The sequence below is a fragment of the Scyliorhinus torazame genome, chromosome 9, assembly GCF_047496885.1.
Source record: "Scyliorhinus torazame isolate Kashiwa2021f chromosome 9, sScyTor2.1, whole genome shotgun sequence".
Lineage (NCBI taxonomy): Eukaryota > Metazoa > Chordata > Chondrichthyes > Carcharhiniformes > Scyliorhinidae > Scyliorhinus > Scyliorhinus torazame.
The window spans coordinates 266469079-266491105 of NC_092715.1; the positions used below are offsets into that span (position 1 = coordinate 266469079).

The following is a 22027-nucleotide window of genomic DNA, read 5'->3' on the forward strand; positions in this document are numbered from 1 at the left end:
TCCATTCAATCCAATAAAATAAGCCCCTCAATCTAAGAGCAGGGCATAATAATAATAATAAGTGTTTATTATTGTCACAAGTAGGCTTACATTAACACTGCAATGAAGTTACTGTGAAAAGCCCCTAGTCGCCACACTCCGGCACCTGTTTGGGTACACACAGGGAGAATTCAGAATGTCCAATTCACCTAACAAGCACGATCTGGATTCTCTGATTTTCAGGCTATGTCCTGACGCCGTTGTAGGAACTGTGGCATTTTATGGCCGAAAATGTGGTGCAAAATGGCCACCTTTCCTCCGCTTGGTGGGGGGCTAGCAACAAGGCAGCATAGAGCACCTGCTCTAGCTGCCGATACGGCCGGAGAATTGCCGGGTCCGTGGCATGCACATCGCGGCAGCCTGCAGCGGCCATGCTGTGCAACATGGCGCCGGCCACAGGCGGACCCGGCCTGACAAATAGTGCCCCCCCTTTGGCTGGTAGACCCCCGGACTACCCCCCCAACAATGCCCCCAGCCGCTGCCAAAGTCCCTCCTGCCCGCGGATCGGTCCTCCCCCGACTGTGGGGCGGCTGGACTAAGATTCTCCAGCCGCTCACCGAACACAATTTCGGTGTCGGTGATCAGAGAATCCCGCCCCACGTCTTTCAGGACCGGTGAGGGGAAACCGGAGCACCCAGAGGAAACCCACGCAGACTCCGCACAGACACTGACCCAAGACGGGAATCGGACCTGGGACACTGGCACTGTGAAGCTACAGTGCTACCCACTGTGCTAACACTATGGCTGTGGATAAAACATTTTCACTGAGTGTTATGTAGAATAAATGTAAGAGTGCACAGTGCTTTAAACAGAAATGGGGAATATCCCCATTCATAGTATTCTCTCCCTAAATTGCTCCTTCAAGACACTCCTTAAAAAAACCTACCTCTTTGACCAAGCTTTTTGTTAACCTGTTCTAATATCACGTTATGTAGTTCAGTGTCAGATTCCGGCCGATCTTACGAAACACCTCCAGATATTTAACTTGCTTAAACTCACTTCACAAATACAAGTTACATTGAACTTAGAGCGCAAGCAAGGCCTTCAGTCCAACTGACCTACAATAGCTCCCTCATGCCCATCAGCAACAGGAGTGCTCTAAAACAGAGTTACAGATTAGATTTTGAAAAGAAAACTGATGAAAATATACCAGTAGAACATCATGAATGGTTAGCTGCCCTGTTGAATCAGTAATGTCACTATGCAACCCCAGCTGGCTTGGCACACAGCAGTCTGAGTAAAGCAGAGTGTCTTGGGATAGATCCCAGGCAAAACACATCAATGTCTTTAATGAAGTTGAAATCATCCAATGCAGGACCCCAAGGTAAGGCCTTCCTTTCCAGAAAACGATGATTTGCTTCTGCGAGATTATAATTAGCGCCCAAAATCTGGACATCTGCTACATTTTAGCTTTTTTCCCCATTAAGTGCATGCATTGCCCCACCTCTAACCTTCTCCAGCACTACCAGCCTTGCATTGCTCCACTCCAGTTTGTGCCTATTGTAATTGCTCCGCTATTGACGGCTGTGCCTCGAGCTGCCCAAGTTCAGCTCTGGATTGAACTCCCTAAACCTGTCAGCCTTCTCTATTCCTCTAAGATCCTTCTTGAAATCTGTTCGATCAAGCTTTTTGTCATCAGTCCTAGTGCTGTCTTTTGAATTTTGAAAAAATATTTCTGTTAAGAACCTTGGATCCAGGTTTGACTGGGTAAAAGGTGCTACAAAAATGCAGGCTGTCGTTAGACAAGCCCTAAATGTTTTCCCTTCGCAAAACCTTCTCTTTCCTATTAAGACATGTGTAATGTCATTCATATAATAGTTACTTTTGTTACTTTCTGGAATAGCACAGAGTGTCAGCATCATTAGAACCACTGCATTCAAACAGAATAGGAGGCCATTCAATCTCGCTGATGCAAGATGTCCTTTTCCAATATGTATGTTCTCAATATGTACTCCCCAGGTCATATATGGAAGAGCCACATGCACAAGCAAGGGGACATTTCTATCTATCTCACCAGCACCCTCTAGTGCACCAGTGCAGTGGTGTTTTGCATTTCTCTTCAGTGTTAAATTACCACGGCAATCTTGGCCTGCATTCGCTTGAATATGGATGATAAAGGGAAGAGAGAATCTGTTATCTTATGGAGCAAATCCAGAACAAGAGGGTATTGCCTTAAACAGAGCTCCATCATTCAGGGGTGATATCAGGGAGAACCTCTTCGTACAAAGGGGAATATAAAAATCTGGGAAACCCTTCCCCACAAAAAGACTTTTGAGGCTGGGGCATTAATTGAACCTTTCCAAACTTGATCGATCGAATTTGTGAGGCAATGTTATTAAAGGTTACAGGACCATGGTGGGGAAATAGAATTAAAATACTGATCAGCCACAATCTCCACGAATTGCAGAAGAGGATCAAAAGGGTGGGATGCCCTCCACCCTGCATGCTCCAAGACGATCAGTGATAAGTAAGAGAAATTCTGTCCTGTCCACAGGTTTGTGTCCAGGAGCTGGACTGGGAGCTAGCCAAACATTTCACAACCATTTTAAAAAAAAACTTCCATCGCATTTACTAAATCCTTCGTAAAAATCCGTCTGCCAGTAATGCTTTGTCCCTGTCGGCATAAATAGCTCTTTGGGCAACTTACTCCTTATCGATTTAAAAACACAATGAAATAGGAGGATCAGATACCATTTAGCCAGTTCCATAATTCAATAAGATCCTGGCTGATTTTCTACCGCTGCTCCATCTGATTCCCTTCATGTTCAAAACCGGAATGTGATTTGAACATACTGGGCAGATTCACACCTCTCTTGAGTAAAGAAATTCAATCAGTGTCAGAAATGGTATCCATTACCGTGATACTAGCTTTTCATCTCCAGGCAGTGTACCCTGAAGGTTACTAGATTGATTCCCTGGGATGAAAGGGTTATCCCATGATGAGAGACTAAGTACACTGGGTCGATATTCTCTGGGGTATGGAGGCGTGAGAGGTGATCGCATTGAAATTACAAGGTTCTGAAGAGAGCTGACAGCGTGGACATGGAGGATTTTCCCCTTGGCTGGGCAGCCAGTCTCAGAACCAGGGGTTGGCCATTTAGGACTGAGGAGGAGAAATTTCCTCGAAGGATCTAACCCCCCCCCATGGTTGTGGGTGCTCCAAGTTGAATATATTTAAAGCTGAAAAGATATTCAAGGAATGTGGGGAATGGACAAGAAAGTAGAGTTGAAGCCCAAATTCAGCCATGCTCATATTGGAGGGGCTGAATGGTCTACTCCTGCTCCTATTTATATCATCTTAATAAGCCTCTAAATACGTTTCTGTTTCAATTAGATCAGCTCTTGTTCTTCTAAACTCTAGAACACAGGCCCATTCTACTCCATCTCTTGTAGGACAACCCCTCTCATCCCAGAAATTAAGCCACCCTCTAAAGCAATCTATGAGTTTCCTCGAATCAGATTTCAAAACCATACAGATGGCCAGGTACCATCGCATCAAAACCCTGTCCAATTGCAGCAAGACCTTTCTCTTGTATTCAAGCTCTCTTGCGATAAAGGTCAACGGCCATACTCTTTATCCACTCAATATCTTCTTTCCTCACTGAATCTTTCTTCCAAGTAATTGGTGTTTTACACAATAATCGTACTGCATAAGACTTTATGCCTCCCAAAAGGTTAATGTCCATTCACTATAATATATACAAGATGCACGGTAGCAACTCGCCAAACCTCCCCTCAACAGCATCCCTCAAACTCACAATCGCTACCATCTAGAAGGAAAAATGCAGCAAACATATGGGAGCACCACTAACTGCAAGTCCCCTTCCAAGCCACACACACACTATCCGGACTTGGAAGCATTGACATTTCTTCACTGACGGTAGGTCAAAAACCTGAATTCCCCTCTCCACACCACATGGGACTGCAGCAGTTCAAGCAAGTGCTCACTCCCAGCTCGAAACACAATCCGGGTTGGGCAGTAAATGCCAGCAACATTCACATCCGACAAAGTAATTTTATAACATTTCCTTTTTCTTACTTCAATGCGAACTAAAAACGGAAGGGTCTGGTTGCACAATGCTTCAGGACCATGTCAGTTTATTCTCCTGTGGGAAGAATAATTTTATCACCACCAAAAACAATTTAAACTTGGACTTAAGGACCCAGAATCGCAAACAGCATCAAAATAAAGAGGCGTGTTACTGTCATGTTTAAAAAGGACCTTTTATTTAAATTCAGGTAAAAATGTAAACTTTGCAATAAGGTAGACCAAATAACAAAATCTCCACATTAACATTTCTAAGGACACTGAAATTGGGTCCTCAATGGCCATTATTAATGACATGTGTTCTGAAAATGGAACCATTTTGCACTGCACACATTCTCAAAGAGTTCAGTATCTTTAAAAGCGCGACAAATCAAGATGGTTAGGAAGACAGTAACGGCATCTGTGCCAAGGAACAGGCTCACAATTCCTAAAAACTGACTAAACTGAACGCACTGAAAAACATGGGATGATGCATTTTGTATCTGGTGAAGACTCTTAACTGTGCGCGCACAGGACACTGCTAAAGACAAAGTTTTTTGAATGCTTTATTCTACTCTTCAAGTCATCAAAATCAGCAAGCCATGAAGCTAAATAAATTAGAGAACTTATTTCAAATCCAAACCACTTACCAGTCGGTCCTGATCCTCGCAACAGAAAAGGTTTGCGAAGGACGCCAAAATATGCAGGGTCTGATTTTGCCTGATGAACCATTAACTTTGGTCATTAAGGGATTCAAGCAAGTGCTGAGGATCTTTGGCAAGTGAATATATTCATTGATCTGCCTGCTACTGACCTGTCAATGCAGGAGCCCCCACGGAAAATATCGGCAAAAAATATGTGGCACCAACCAACAAAATCAAAAGGGAAGTTTCTGAAAATTTCGCCTTTCCACAATGAAATAGCAGAACTTCGAAACGGAGGAGGCCATTCAGCCCTTCGAGCCTGTTGCACAGGAATAGGCAGTCATTCAGCCCCATCGGTTCTCTTCTGCTATTCATTTAGATCATTGATGATCTGTATCTTAATTCTATCTACCCGCCTCGGCCATGGAACCCTTAATGCTCTTGCCAAAACCAGAAAAATCTAGCGATTCCAGTTTGTAAATGATCAGACGTCCCAGTCGCAACACCTTTTGGGAGAAGAGATTTTCACCACCCTTTGTGTGAAGAAGTCCTTCCTGACAGACTTGTTTTAATTGTAAGGGCTCATTCTGGACTCTCCCACATAACTTACAGGATTTTTTATTGAAGGCTGCAGAGGAGAGTAAGAAAAAAAAAAGTGAAACTTGAAAAGAAAAAATGGTCAACTTAAGTTATACAGCATTTGGCAGATCATCGTGGTGACATCTCAGCAAATTTACTTCGCTCTGTGAATCTTAATTTATCTTCTGGTAATTTAAGTGGCAGCATAATCTTTTATTCAAAAAAAAAAAAAAATACCCAGAGGCAATGTGCGACACCACTGTCAAAACAGTGGCAGCAACCCGGTTTTGGAAGATACACAACATGAACCAAACTGAAAATTCACCATTAAAATACTTTGGCTATGGTTTATTTATAAACTGCTTGTGCCAAGGATAATTGTACCAATTTGACGAAGGAATTACTCATATATACAAACTATTGCAGCACGACTTATTGCAGTACAAACTATTAAACTTCAACTTCAAGGTATATTCCGTTCAAAACGGGGCGGACTGATGTGGAATTAAGGCAGCATTTCAAAGAAAACAGCGGCATCACTAGTGACATTTCAGTTTTATTCCCTTAGATATGACGACAAAATAAGTGTCCAGAATAATCCAAACAAGCCCAGCAATAGCTTTACTTGGCAGTGGAGATAATCTAGAGTTTTCAAGGATGAGATGGTTGGGTTTTGTTTTAAACAAAGTCTTTCATTCTATATTGTTGCAATTTAACTTGAGTAATCAGCTGCCAGACCATTGTTTTCAAGTGGGCTGACAAGCTGTATTCTGTAAATCATGCATCCATCATTTTATAATACAAGCTTATAACTCAAGGGCAGAGGTAGGGAATAGTGAAATAAAAACACGGTGTTTGAACACCCTGCACATTAACCCATACCTGGTCACAATTTTTTATAATGATTAGCTGATGTAGATGATATCAGTCATAAGCGTTACCAACTTTTAGTGTCTAATTTCCTTAGGTGCCATATCTCAGCACGAAAAATATTGCTAAATTTAATATAAAGTTATAATACACATTTTACAAAAATTTTCCCATTACACTGGATCTTCAGTCTCTGGAATGTCCCAGTTCCTGTGCTGGCATACTAGGCAACTACGAGACACGTTTTGGTTCAGCAACTGAGTTTTGTTGATTGGAGTATAAAAATACAAAGTTAAACCATTCTCGAGCATGTAGTGAAGCAACATTTTTAAGAAAATGCCCCCACTGAGCAGAAGGCCACAGCGTTACGTGTTAAATGGACTTTGATGGTAGACGCTGCTTGTACATTCCCGCTAACGATTTGGCCGCGCTGTAGATCATCTGCCTTCGTGACATCCCTGTAAACATGATGTGCCAATCATTCCTGTTGACCTGGGGTAAACTCCTCTCCAACACTTCCCCTACAGTCACCATCAGCCCAGACCACCGCAGATTGTAATCAGAAGGCGTGAGGTTTTGCGCCTGTTTTAAAACAAAACATTCCCATTTTAAGCAAATGCATCAAAAAGGTATTGAAAACCAACATTTCCTTCCAAATATATTGAATGATCCAATTCAGCAACTCAATTTTAAAATTCTCATCCTGGTTTCCAAAATCCCTCCATGGGTTTGCCGTTCCCTACCTCTGCAACCTCCTTCAGCCACCAAACCCTCCCAGATCTGTGCACGCCTCTCATTCTGGCATCTGGCACATTGCTGCTTTCTCCAGCTCCACCACTGATGGTTGCACCTTCAGGTAAGCAGCCATAAAGCCCTGGCATTTCCTCCCTAAACCTCTCTCGCCTCCTTTAGGACGCTCCTTAAAACCTATCTGCACAAGTATAGTCATATGTGGTTCAGTTGTATTTTGCTTCATAGCGTTTTATGATGTTAAATGCAAGTTGGTGTTGCTGGATTCAGGCGAATGACAAACTGCCCATCTCTTAGTCCACCATAGTGGATTTGAAATTGTGCTGCAGGCCAATAAATACAAACATTCAAAGCATTGGTCTGCCAATTGTTTGGGCTGCTACTCTAGAGGAAGTAAATAAAATGAGAAATAAGTTAACTTGGAGAGAGAAATTTCAGATTAATACAAATATAAAACGCAAGGTTGACAGGAAAAGATCACATGGTCTACCATCTCCATCTCAAATTAGAGACAAGGATGGCTTGTAACCAGACACCAAGTCACTTAACAGCAGTTAATGCCCGGCCCAAATTGGTGTTTATTCTCTACGTGACTTAACTCTCGCTATCAGCATAACCTTCTATTCCTTTCTGAATCTAGTTTGTATCCTGCATCTGCTCACCTAGTTTCCCCCTTAATTGGATCTGCACTATTCTCCCCAACCACCTCCTCTGGAATGCTGAACATTCTCCCAAGTTTCGACACACTCCTAAGCCACTGATTGGATGAATCGCTCTCATATCAAATACATTTAATAATAATTTATCTGAAGAGACTTTTTATGGGGTCAGACCACATCCACTTCTTTCACATACATGCAAGTTCCCCAAAAAGATGGTACAAAAAGGCTCAGGTAGTTGGTGTTTAAAATTATTTAAACGTTAATAATAGATATTAAGGACATCAATTTAAACACACAGATTACCTACCCTAACTCACCGTGGATGTAACATACTGCATGCCCATCAGCACCTATTTGCAGTCATTACATTTGCAACAAAATCCAAAATTGCATATAAAAGTTTCACATCTATGCTCTGGTTTAATGCAAAGTTGAGTGACCAGTTCCTGGAACTATTCCATTACTCACTGCTAAGGTCAAAATGAGACATTTTAAGCTGAATCACATAGCTTTTATAAAGCTAGTTATTTTCTGAAATCATCAGGGACCAGTATAAAGCACCCACTGACCTGTTGCACATATTCTAAAGGCACTGGTGTTGCCTGTGTGAAGTTTTCCAAACGAATACCATGAGCTGGATCTTCAAGAATCAAACAACCAATGTCAAACCACCTGGAAAACAACATTTATATAGATGAAGATGAAGTAATCACACCTGGTAATCCCAGGATGCACATGTAAATAACACCGTTCAGCGGTGGACATTGACAATGAATTACAGCAGTTAGATCAAATTCACACTCGATATAAACGGGAATCTGCCCGAAGGAATGGCTTAAAATCCAAGCAGTGCACTTTCTAATCACGCCACACTCGGGAGTGTGACTTTGCCCGGCTCAAAATGGAGCCTTGTAAGCAGAATCTAAGGTTTACTGCTACAGTCACTGGTGCTCATAACAAGAGTGTTTAGATAAATGCAATTTGCCTGCTATGTGATGGCCAGTGTTATGTGACAGCACGAATAAAAAGTTAAAAATCATCACCGTTCGTTGCTCTAGGGTGGCTGCTAAGCTGAATTTGAACATGCCACCAAATGTGACAAGTACTTTAGCTCTCAAACCAAACTTCTCGTGATTCTAAGAGCTTCAGGTGAATGAAAAACCTACGGACACGGAGAGATGCTTCAGCTCCTCACCCAGCTCCACCATTCAATGAGATCATGGCTGATGTATAGCTCAACCTTACCCACCCTCAAGTCTAACATTTCCTTGTTACCCAGTCACACCTGCATCTGTCTTTAATGGACCCACACTGACCACTCTTGTTCTGCAAATATCTATAAAACCGGTTAGTTTTGATGCCCCTTGCAAATATATATATATATATATATACACACACATATATAAAATATTTTAGTTGTGCGCCTCATTACATTCTTTGTCTCCTTTTGCTGCTTTTTACAGCCCTTCCAGTTTGCAGGATTTCTACATCCCTTTGCATTGATTGCAAGAGTTTTCTTTCAGCTTGATACTGTCTCTAATCTCGTTAGCTGACCATTGCCTAACTGCACAAGTGTAACATTATTGTAAAAACATTCCGACAAATATTTAAGAGGGAGGTGTTGCTTACCTGTCTGGGAGCAATTCTGCAAGGAAATTCTCGATGGAAACCGTCACCTGTCTTTCATGAATCATTCCTGATCTTCGCAGACTATCGATCCTTTCCTGGGCTCCCTGATTGGGGGGGGGGGGGGGGGGGGGGGGGGGGGGGAAAGAGACAGAGGAGGGATGAAACGACACATACATCAAATGCAACATGAACACAACTTTCTCATTTTAAAAAATTGTGCGTATTTTTATTGTCTAGTAAAAGATGCACATGGCTATGACCTTAGGAACAAGGCCAAGGATGCGCAAACAAAGCTTCAGAAATGGGCAACAATTACCCACCCTCGAGTCTACCATTTCCTTATTGCCCTGTCACACCTGCATCTGTCCTTATGTGGCCGCACGGTAGCACAGTGGTTAGCACAATTGCCTCGCAGTTCCAAGATCTCAGGTTCGATTCCCGGCTTGGGTCACTGCCTGTGCGGAGTATGCACGTTCTCCCCGTGTCTGCGTGTGTTTCTTCAGGGTGATCTGGTTTCCTCCCACAGTCCAAAGGTGTGCAGGTTAGGTGGATTGGCCATGATAAATTGCCCTTAGTGTCCAAAAAGGTTAGATGGTGTTACTGGATTACAGGGATACGGTGGAGGCGTGGGCTTGGGTGCTCCTTACATGGGCCTGTGCAGACTCAATGGGCCGAATGGCCTCCTTCTGCACTGTAAATTCTATGATCTATTTGGGGCCACAAAACGATACTATAAAATCAAAATATTGTCGACTGTGCCTAAATGCATGACAAAATTCTGATTGGCCCAGCCTTAATGTCAGTGAAATGTAACTGTGGCATAAGCACCAAATACATTATAGCCAATCAGCTGCCCATTATACACCCTCATCCTGATTTGCCTTTCAATTGGCTTCATAGCTACACACGTTTTAATTTGGTCATCTCTGCCCTCTAGTGACCAGACTGCAAAGCAGACTCTGGGGCATAACTAGGCGAAGTTGCATTTAACATTGTCAAATGTCTCAACGTACTACACAGTCTATGATATTTTAAAGTTCTCCAGCACAACCATCCCCAAAGTTTTCCCATCATGCAGTTCACAGCTTCTTAAAGGATTCCCAGCTATTTGTCTTAATTACTCGAGATGTTGAATTCGTTTGCCGGAACTCTGGACATCCCGAAAAGTTGGAACCCGCGTTCCTTTGCCTCTTGCGTAATTTCATACATCTTCCACATTTCATCAGGTTTTGTCATCCACTCATGCCTTCTGCTAGAAATCCACCCCATAATTCCTCTCTAAACTCTTGGTCTGTCAGTGACAAGAGCTATTGAAGAACTCAAACAAAAAAACTTACCTTTACTCCTGCTGCATAGCCAACAGGTTGTGGGGCAATATTTGATTGGCCGGCTTCCCCAGTAACTGTGGCCAATCCAAACATTTCCTGGAAGGCATCCCGAATAGCTGCCACTTTGACATCTTTATTGGAAGTTACCAAAACATCCAGATCGCCACCCGATTCTAGAGCAGGAGAGAAAAAAGGCAAGCCAGTCAAGAGAGGGTTCCTCTCATTGGATATTACCCGGAAAGTTTTCCCAAGTCTAATCACCCAGAAATGTGCATAGCCCCAATCGTCCCACGAAGCAAAGAGAAAATTAAACCAAGGTAAATTAAATAAATGCAGGACATTCAGCATCTTAGAGGATCCTTCCAGCAATAGCCAAACTATTCCACCATGAATATTAATGGATCTTTTGTTTTCTAGATGCTGCCTAACTAATGTTTTGTTAATAAACCATACCCCTTCCACCACCGATTCTTTAGAGAAATTGGAATAATTTGTTGCAACAGCAAGAAAGATTTCAGCACTCCATCCTCTGACAGAATAAGCTTTTGTTTTTTTACTGGTGTTACAATAATTAATTTGCTTCGTAAAAGACGAGAGATGGGGATGGAGCTGCCCCGCTGCCACCCCCCCCCCCCCCCCCCCTCCCACAAACACACACACCTACGCCCTCATCCTGTTCAGCTTCCCCTGGCAGAGTTCAGAGGATTCGCTTCCCTGTGCCCTGTCTCCAACTGCAATAAATCCAGCGAAAACGTAAATGCTTTCTTCCCCTTAAAAGGGCCTCCAGTTGCTAAGCACTGACTGCAGCTAATATTTATTCTTCACGCCACATCCCTCTCCCAGCACAGTAGAAACACAGTTGGAACTTAAACTAACCACCACACATACAAACACTTTTGTCCAGCATGAATCCAACTCTAGGTTTTAACCTTCCAGGCACAGAAATATTAAATTATACCTTATTTCTAACATTTACTAATGCAAATATTAATCCCTTTAAACTACCTTTGTTTTCCTAACACACTGTTTTGATGAGCTTCGCTCTTGGAGTAGAACTTGAACCTTTAGAGGAGAAAGTGGTAAAAACTGAGCCAAGCTGACACACACACAGCTGAAATTTCATATTCCTGCATGCACAACATTTAAAAGGGCCAAGAAGGTCCTGCTCATTAATCAAGTGCCATTTAAAGAACATAATTTCTCTGTTTAGATAGACCACAGGCACAGAAGTCATCGAACAGCCCTATAAGGTCTAAGGAGCAAAGCGTATTTTACGCACAAGCCCTCTTATGAGCCAATAACAAAACTAAAATAAGTAGGCTATTTAGGACATAACTAGGCAAACTTACATTTACGCCGCATTTAACATAATCAAATGTCTCAACGTCCACACAGTCTATGAAATTTTAAAGTTCTCCAGCACAACCGTCCCCACGGTTTCCGCATCATGCAGTTCACAGCTTCTTAAAGGATTCACGGCTATTTGTCTTAATTACTCGAGATGTTGAATTCATTTGTCGGAACTCTGGACATCCCGAAAAGTTGGAACCCGCGTTCTCTTGCGTAATTTCATACATCTTCCACATTTCATCAGGTTTTGTCACCCACTCATGCCTTCTGCTAGAAATCCACCCCATGATCCCTCTCTAAACTAGGGTCACTCTACACCCCTCTCTATTATGCCTTGCATGTTACCATCAGGGACAAAAATGGATTAAAGTAAAGCAAAGAAGTAATGCCAATTTGGGCATTTTTTTTTTTAAAAAGAGGAAAGCTTAAACATATGTGGGATCAACTTATACAGAAAGCATAAATAGATTTCTGGAGATACATGACATCAGGGGATATGGAAATAATACAGGGAAATGGCACAGAGGTAGATGACAGAGCAGGCACAACATGCCAAGTGGCTGCTCCTCCTGTTCCTATATTCTGCAAATTTGGCCGCCATGCCCTCTACCCTAAATCCAAAGAGCTGATATTCACAGTGAGCAGAAACAGTCCCAGAATGGACATTGCTTCTTGCTGATTGTAAAACTACTTTAACTCTTACATTTTATGTCCCTGCTAAGCAATTTTTAAAAATAAATTTAGAGCACTCAATTCCTTTTCTTCCCAATTAAGGGGCAATTTTAGTGTGGCCAATTCACCTACCCTTTTGGGTTGTGGGGGTGAGACCCACACAGAAACAGGGAGAATGTGCAAATTCCACACGGACAGTGACCCAGAGCGTGATCTAACCCGGGTCCTCGGCGCAGTGAAGCAGCAGTTCTAACCACTGCACCACCGTGCTGCCCAACCTGCTTAGCAATTTTAAATGTAGTGTTACACCTTAATTTGCAATAGACCCCTGCATGGTACCTTGTGCAAAGTTCCATGAAAGCTCATGTACAGCCTATCCACTGTATATCACAATCAATCCCCACCAGCAGAGGGCGAGATTAATTTCAGAAAGCAATTTTCAACATATACGTAACATAGTGTCTTTAATGGGCCAAAACACCCCAACTCTCATCACAGGGCGCAACAAAACTCTTCAAGTCACAAAAGAAGATTATAGGCATGGTGACAATCAGAGGCCAGAATTGTAATACAGAAGTCCCAGGTTGAATGACTCATTTTCAAATTGTCCAAGATCACAAATTGCCATAGGCCACATAATTAGAATGCAATTAGTCTCTTTCCAACAGTGAACATGCTCCTAAAGGATTTCATGGCTGCGAAGCCTTCCCGATGTCCCGCGATCAGGAAAGGCACTATACAAATTCAACTTCTTTCTTTACATCGAGAGGCACCACAAATTCTGTCAGATTGACCACACACTGCTTCATCAATGGGTTCACAGATTTTACAAACGTTATTGATGAGTCAGAGAGAATCAGATTGGTACAGATTGAAGACAGATTTGAAAAATGAGCCATTTCAACCAACTTAAATGGTTCGTAAATGATACCGTTATCTAGAATATAGTTTACTAATGTCCATAACACTTTCAAGTCAATATATTTTATAAATCAAACAATGCCACGCACACTGTAAAGTAGAAAAGCATCCCAATGTATTTTAGAACTGGCACTAAGCCAAGGAGAAAATATTAAGATTATGAAGGCGTGTTCAGGTGTCTTCAAGGTAACAAAATTCCAGCCTATGAAGCATGGTCACCGCTGATGGTACTAAAGGAAGCTGGGAACCACTACAGTACTCACCAGTGATGCAAACATGGAAATTATACATTTTTTGAGGTCTGGGAACCACTAGAGAACAAGTGGTCAATTGGTGCAGTACACCCACAGGAAATTCAAATAAACGGAAGTTTACAGAGAATTGGAGGTCATGAAGGGGAGCAATCAGGTCTGGTGGTGACAAACGCACCGGTGTAGTTTCCAGCTGGGCTGGGCTGGGGTGGAGGCGAGTGATGTTATAAAAGTGGAATTAAACAAACTTCAAAGTAGCCATTCCCATTTACTTTATATCTCAGACAATGCAAGTACAATAGATTAGAACTTTTGATGCTTTACACTTACTGATGTAGGGAGCCATGCCTGGATCCAGGGTGGTGATCATGGACTCCATAGAATGTTTGGTTTTATCCAAAACTGATTTCACAACAGAGTTTCCCGCCACACCCTAAGTGTAATAAGTGAAAATTAGAATTTAAAAATGCCAAACTGCTCTAGTTTAATGGCAGAGTCTAATAGAAACACAATCAGCAACAAGGGGCACACCGTCACAAATGATGGCAGTTTTATGTTTCAGTATTTACAGGCCATTTGATCAGTCGGTTATTATGATTCACACAAGCACACTTCCATCACCTATCAGTATATTCTTCTATTTCTTTCTCCATCAATTTCTTCCTCAAATGTACCTATACGATTTGCTCCAACCTCTGCATGTGGTACTGAGTTCCACATTCGAGGTTTTCCTGAATTCTCTTTTGGATTTATGGCCCCTGGTTCTAGTCTCCCCCACTGGTGGAAACATTTTAACGCCTGCCTTTTCGAACTTTGTTTTGAAGACCTCTATTAGGTCACTCCCTCAGCCTTCTCTTTCCGAGGGGAAAAAAAGAACACACTGTTCAGACTGTCAATGGATATAACCTCACAATTATAGAATCATTCCGGTAAATTATTTTTGCAACCTCTCCAGTGCCCCCAAATCCTTTTTTGTAATAACGTGGCTGGACTATGTTACTGGCTGTGTGATACTGTACCAACAGTAAAGCAATTAAACTCTGGCCCCTATTTACACCACGATAAAAATAGCCAATTCTCAAAGGCAGTGGAAACTCATTCGGTGTTTGCGTGTGCCTCTCCATCGGTTCCTCTCCCGAGGGAAGTAATGGTTCTTAATCTGTGCTGTCAGCTTTCGCATATAGTATAATAAAAGGGCTGGAGTTTAATGTTTTTTCCAAATGAAGTCAGCTGTGTATTATTTCATTGTAAAATAAATCACCGTTGCAAATTGTAGGCTGCCGTTTTAGGAGGACCACATTCCCATTTCCAATGTTAATGTATGAGTGTGCCTTGCTACTAATCCACAGTGCTGTATCTCAGCACAGTCCGCAATGTTTATCGTGGATGGGTTCATGCGAACGTGATTTACCTGCTGTGACGTATGACGGTCAGTATAACAGTGCAGCATTTTGGCAGCACTCAATTGTTGGTGCAAGAGGAGTTTCTTACAGGGATATACGATTGCTCTTTGTATTACCGCCATAAACAAAGTGCAATCTGCTGAGTGAATACAGCTGTTTCTGAAATAATAGTGTTAAAGACGCTATAACCAGCAACTGAAACTGGCTTTAATCTAAATGATTCATGGTTTTCACGCTTTAGTCAAGTCACTGCCCATTTTAATTATTATATTTTTTCTTCTTTTTTTTAAATTTAGAGTACCCAATTCATTTTTTCCAATTAAGGGGCAATTTAGCGCGGCCAATCCACCTACCCTGCGCATCTTTGGGTTGTGGGGGCGAAACCCACGCAAACCCGGGAGAATGTGCAAACTCCACACGGACTGTGACTCAGAGCCGGGATCGAAACCGGGTCCTCAACGCCTTCCATTTCAATTATAGATATTTTAAGCGGCTTTTAAAAAGCAGCTATAAGGGTCCCAAGTGAAACAACGCAAGGGCTCCCAGTCTTCCCTTTCGTAGGCATCAGAAGACCACACTAACAATGTACAGAAGAATTATACAGATTTAGTTTGGAAACATTACCATCTATCAAACTTGCATCATAACTAGCCTGGGAGTACTTAAAGCCGACACCCAATGTCAAAAAAATGAAAATATTCTGCTCCCTCTCAGATTGATTTCCAAACTCAAAGGTGGGGACATAATGACAGAATGCCACACTGCCCCTCAAACCCGTGTTGCCACACAAATGAAATCACTGTCAATTTGCATATCAACTCCATCCACTTGCTTTGGCTTCGTAACCTTTCATACTCTTGGCACTGAAATTCTGAGTCATTTTCACCATTGCATTAAGTTGGTGTATTTGTCCATTAGCTCCCCAGGAAAGACCCCAGAAGAATCATATGGAAAACTTCAGAGTAAGTGAATTATTCTCATGTTCGTCCTTTGAGGTGATGGTCATCATTTGAGGTGTTTGCTAGGGTTCTGGTGCGTACGTAGGTGACTTGGAAAGTCGATCTGTGCTTGGACGGTTCTGCTGAGGAAAAGGTACCACAGGCAATGGAGCTTGCATTTCCTCTCCTTGCATTTTCTTGGTCTCTCATACGCTTTTACTTTCTAAGGAGGTCACACGGTTAGTTATTTGGCTGAGCCAGGTACAGAGATCGTAGGCGAGCTTCTCCCTTGACTCAAAAGTTGACATTAAAACTCCTAAACGAAGCCTTTGGTGTGTCCATGTGGCGTTTTCTTTGATATCCCGAGACGGCACCCCAGACTCGAGCTCGCCATAGAAGATCACTTTGGGCAACGGGTATCCGGCATTCTGGCCACGTGACCAGCCCAACTCCAGTTGTGCCTGTCTCAATACGGTGTGAGTGCTTGGCATGCCAGCTCAGGTGAGCACCTAGTGTCTGGTATTTCATCCTGTCATCTAATCTTCAGTAACTTTCAAAGGCAGCTCAAAGGCCGGCAAGGTAGCACAGTGGCTAGCAATGCTGCCTCACAGCTCCAGGGACCCGGGTTCAATTCCGGCCTCGGGTGACTGACTGTGTGGAGTTTGCACGTTCTCCCCCTGTCTGCGTGGGTTTCCTCCAGGTGCTCCGGTTTCCTCCCACAGTCCAAAGATGTCCAAAAGATTAGGTGGGGTTACTGGTTGCGGGGATAGGGTGGAGGCGTGGGCTTAAATAGGATGCTCTTTCCAAGGGCCGGTGCAGACTCAATGGGCTGAATTGCCTCCTTCTGCACTGTAGGGATTGATTCTGTGATTCTAAGTGAAAGTGGTTGAGCCTTTTAGCCTGACATTGGTACACTGTGCAAGTCTCACATGTGTACAGCAGAGTGGGCAGAACTATCGCTCCATAGATTTTCAGTTTGACAGGGAGACTTACATTCCCAGACTGATGTTCAAAGTCTGCCGAAGGTTACAATGTTTGGCAATTCTTGTATGCATCTCACTGCCAATGAAGACCTGGGCAGCACGGTAGCACAGTGGTTAGCACAGTTGCTTCACAGCTCCAGGGTCCCAGGTTCAATTCCGGCTTGGGTCACTGTCTGTGCGGAGTCTGCACTTTCTCCCAGTGTCTGCGTGGGTTTCCTCCGGGTGCTCCGGTTTCCTCCCACAGTCCAAAGATGTGCAGGTTAGGTGGATTGGCCATGATAAATTGCCCTTAGTGTCCAAAAAGATTAGGTGGGGTTACTGGGATGGGGTGGAGGCATCGGCTTGGGTAGGGTACTGTTTCCAGGGGTTGGTGCAGACTCGATGGGCCAAATGGCCTCCTTCTGCACTGTAAATTCTATGAAGACAGTTCGAGAGTGTGCGGTTCCAGGATAAGTGAGCTTATTCACCGCTGACAGGTTCAGGTCATGGACTGAAACATTGGGCTCGAGATAGGGCTTTCCTGGAACGTTACTTCAGTTTCTTCATACTGATTGTAAGGCTGAAGCTGTCACATACATTGGAGAACAAGTCCATGCTACATTGTATGTCCAGCTCTGAACCTGCAGCTAGTGCACAGTAATCAGCAAACAGGAAGCCACAAAGTAGTCCTTGGAGACCTTGTTCTTTGCCTGGAATCATGTCAGATTGGGCAGCTTTCCATCCATGTGATATCTGACTTCAATATCAGGATCATCCATCATGGAAAACTTTGGAAAGTACAGCGGTGAAAAATGTGAAGTTTAGCACTGGCACGCAGCCTTGTTTTAAACTCAATTAGTGACTGGGAATGGGTCAGAAGACTCCCCATCACCCAGGACACGCACGAACATGTCGTCTTGGAACTGTTGAAACATTGTGATGGATTTCTCCATGACCTTCCAAAGGGCCCTCACAGCTGGCTGCGTCAACGGCCTTGTTCAGGTCAACAAAAATGACGGTGAAGTCCACGTTCTGTTTCTGACATTTTTCAAAGCTGTCAAACCGAGAATACTACATCAGTGGCTTGTTCAAGCTTTCCAGAAACAGCATTTACAGTCTTGACACCAGATCCTGGTCGGGATGTTGCACTAAGTGGTTCAGAAGGATTCCAGCAGAGCTTTTGCCAGCGACGGAGAGGGGCGAGATTCTGCGATGGCTGTTTCAAGATTGGCAAGTTCCTTTCCACTTGTACAGGTGGACAATGGAGGCATCTGGTTTTTTTTGTGGGATAGTTTCTTCCTCCCACATGGATTGAAAAGGCTCAGTGAGCTTCTTGACAAGGCACGGACCTCCCAGACCTCAAGCTGGGATAGCATTGGCTCCCGGATTCACCGTTTCGATTAGCTTGGAAGAGTCATGATGAGAACAGTTGATGGCAACCTGTCGCAGTTTGATTGCTTCTTCATTGATGGATGAAGGCCGATTAAGGATGTGGTTAAGGTATCCCGGCCCTTTCTAGAATTTGGGCTTTTTCTCCAAGTGTTGATTTATTGACGCTAAGGATTGAACTGGTAGACTAGAACCCATAGATAGATAGATTTCAGACCACTGCAGAACCTCACGGAAGCACCAAGATTGGTTCAGTGAAAATATTGAGATAATCCAACAACTACTGGAGGAGAAACATTGCTTCTACAGGGTTTAACTCAGACGTGTTAGTAATAAGCACAATACCTGCTGAAATGACTTCGTAACTGACCAGGGAATGCCCAAGAGATTAAAGACACTTAATGGGAGTTTCATTCTTTTTTAGAGGTTGATTGATGTTGAAGATTCAAAACGTTTTTTTTTACTTTTTCTGTCCTCATCTCTCTTAATCCCTATTTCTAATTATTGGTTTACACACTGCTTGTCTCAGTAAAAATTCTTCAATCCCACCGGTTGAAGAACCTTGCTGTTACTTGCCCTGCTCACAGATGCCTTATAGAGTGCCACCCTGGATCAAATGCTCAGTTAGAGCAAGTTTCCGCTTCAAAGTCTGGATAAACTCAGTGGGTCAGTATCAGCGACATGAACGGAGAACATTTATTCTTTCACCACAAAATCCTGGCCAAGTGTCACTCCTCTTGAGGCCTACCTTAAAAAATCCCCACAGTCCTCCCCCAGAGGAGCTTTGGTCATAGTGGACAGACATCCTGGGATCTTCAGTCTCCTCCGGGAAAGTAATGGAGGAGCCACTTCGAACAGCAGCAGAGGTCTGAGCCACTGAGCTTGGTCGAACCCCTGCCAAAAAAAAAAAAATATGGAACATGAGGAACCAAGTTTGCTCTGCTCACGTTTGGCAGAAATAATTTCAGAACAAGAATGTTAATTCAGAACAAGAATGTTAATTACTGTCATGAGAGAGTACCTTTAAGAAATGGGTGTTTAAGAAATGGGTGTGTATATAAATATCTGTAGTGAGAGTACCTTTAAGAAATGGGTGTTTACTACTGCAGTGATGTCAGAGAGCGGGTGGAGCTGGGCTGTCCATCAGCTTTTTAACTTTCGTTTTAGGCTGTTTGCTGCAGGGTGTGTTTTAGTTTCGTTTTCAGAGCTGGATAGCTGCAGTCACAGCCAGAAGGTGTATGAATCTCTCTCTGTAACCTAAAGACTGTAAATCGATTCTGGTGATTTAAAACTAACAACAGTAGTGACTTTAACCTGACGGGCTTCTGGTAAGAGGTGTTTTAAGTCTTATGGATGTTAAAAGGAAAGCTTAATGGATTACTTAGTGTTGTATTCTTTGGGGGTTGTATTTGAATTAATGGGTGCTAAGATGTTCATTGTTTGTTTTAAAAAGGTTAACTTGAGTTCATAGAATAAACATTGTTTTGCTTTAAAAAATACTTTTCCATTTCTGTTGTACCACACCTGTAGAGTGGGCCGTGTGCTCCCCATACCACAATCTACTAAACATTGTGGATCAGGTGAACTCCATGATACACTTTAGGGTTCTCTAAACCCTGGCCCATAACATTACAAACAACGGTCACTAATTAAACAGTTGGTGCTTTGAAAATGAAAATCAGCCAGAATTCCTGTTCCTGACTGCTAAACAATGGCCCCTGCTAAAAGTTAGGCGAGGAGATGAGATCCTGAAGCCACAATAAAGCATCTTTAAATCAAACTCCTTTCTGTAATGTTGTTACCCAAGAGAAGTAAGCCCCTTTGTCAACCCTTAAGCATGCGCACCAACAGTGTGCAAGTGGAAGAGCACTACTAAAATAAAAACCAGCTTTAAAGCAGACCAAGGCAGGCCAGCAGCATGGTTCGATTCCCGCACCAGTCTCCCCGAACAGGTGCCGGAATGTGGCGACTAGGGGCTTTTCACAGTAAGTTCATTTGAAGCCTACTTGTGACAATAAGTGATTTACATTTCATTTCAACTGGGGAGTAACAATTAAATTGGAGTCATTGGGATCATGTTGCACCGCAATTTATAGACCAGCATCAGAAGGAAGGTCTGGACCAGAACATGAGGCTGAGCGGGAAGAAAAAAAAATGTTACTCATGTCCCATTTCCATTAACAACTTTATTGGAACATTGATAGTATCTGTGCTAATGGTTACTACTAAAGACTTTCCGTGTCAAGGTACAGGGGGAGGAAAAAGATTTCAAATTTGCATGTCAACTAGTGTTAAAAGATTGGGGCAGCACGGTGGCGCAGTGGTTAGCATTGCTGCCTCACGGCACCGAGGATCCGGGTTCGATCCTGGCCCTGGGTCACTGTCCGTGTGGAGTTTGCACATTCTCCCCGTGTCTGCGTGGGAGAATGTGCAAACTCCACACTGACAGTGACCCAGGGCCCCCCCACAACCCAAAGATATGCAGGGAAGGTGGATTGGCCACGCTAAATTGCTCCTTAATCGGAAAAAAGTAATTGGGTACTCTAAATTTATATTTAAAAATAAGTGTTAAAAGATGTATCTAAGTTAACAACATTAAACACTATGCACAAATTTCAACTTCGGTAAATGCACTCTGTAAACAAAAATGGAACATTAAAATTAAACTACCACCTGTGACGGATGAAGAAAAGGTTGGCATCAGTGGGGTTTGAGGGGTTCGACCAGCGTGACCTCGGGTGATGTCGTAATTTGCAGCCATGGAGAAACCAGTGATGGGTGGACCTACGGGAGGTGCAGAAAAAGCAGGACCAGCAGGAGAGCACATCGGAGGTGCTGAAGGAGGAAAGGTAATGGGACTGCTGTATGCTGCAGGCCCGGGATGAGCAACAGCCGGATGAATGGGGGAAGCGACAGCAGAAGACCCCACAGTCAGGGGTGTGGAAGACCTGGCAGGAGGCATGTGGGTTTGAGGAGGAGGAGGCGTGGAAAAGGTTGAGGGAGACAATGGAGGGATAGAGCTGGTGATAGGTTTGGATAGAGGACTGGGCAGAACTGCAGACAGATAAGCCAAAAGGGAAACAAAAAAAAATGAAAAGTTTAAAAGCATATAATCAACACTTACATTGTTCTCGTAAAAGTAAGAAATATGAGTCGGTCAGTTAGGCCACACCCCCTTCCCCAAACTCGCCCTACCATTTAATCAGATCGTGGCTGATTTTAACATCAACTCAATATTCCCACCCAATTCCCTGAGTCCAAAAAATACTACCACTCAACGACTGAGAATTCACAGCTCTCAGGAGCAGAAAATTCCCAAGACTCACAACCAAATAAAGAAATTTCTCAATCCCTTATTTATCCAATCAAGTCCGACCAGAATCTTACATAGTTTAATGCGATCATCTCTCAATTCTTCTAAACTATAGGCCCATTCAACTTAATCTTTCTCCAGAGGTCAGCACCCCCAGCCCAGGTATTAATCCAGTGAACTGTCATACATATGGGCAGCAGTGGTTAGCACTGTTGCTTCCCAACGCCGGGGTCCCAGGTTCGATTCCCAGCTTGGGCCACTGTCTTGTGTGGAGTCTGCACGTTCTCCGTGTCTGTGTGG

General features: G+C 43.2%; 1 protein-coding gene across 2 annotated transcripts in view; it reads right to left on the reverse strand.

Annotated features, from left to right (window-relative positions):
* Positions 1-4244: 4244 nt before the first annotated feature.
* Positions 4245-22027, reverse strand: part of prrc1 (proline-rich coiled-coil 1) — a 31069-nt gene continuing 13286 nt past the window's right edge. The window contains exons 3-9 of one of the 2 annotated variants that reach the window (XM_072517426.1): positions 21088-21468; positions 19163-19308; positions 14053-14155; positions 10538-10701; positions 9201-9304; positions 8141-8243; positions 4245-6741 (exon numbers count right to left, since the gene is read on the reverse strand). In XM_072517426.1, coding sequence (XP_072373527.1) covers positions 6532-6741; positions 8141-8243; positions 9201-9304; positions 10538-10701; positions 14053-14155; positions 19163-19308; positions 21088-21468 — 1211 coding nt within the window. In that variant the 3' untranslated portion in view covers positions 4245-6531. The remainder of the gene's footprint in view (positions 6742-8140; positions 8244-9200; positions 9305-10537; positions 10702-14052; positions 14156-19162; positions 19309-21087; positions 21469-22027) is intronic. The other variant, XM_072517427.1, reaches the window with a different exon arrangement.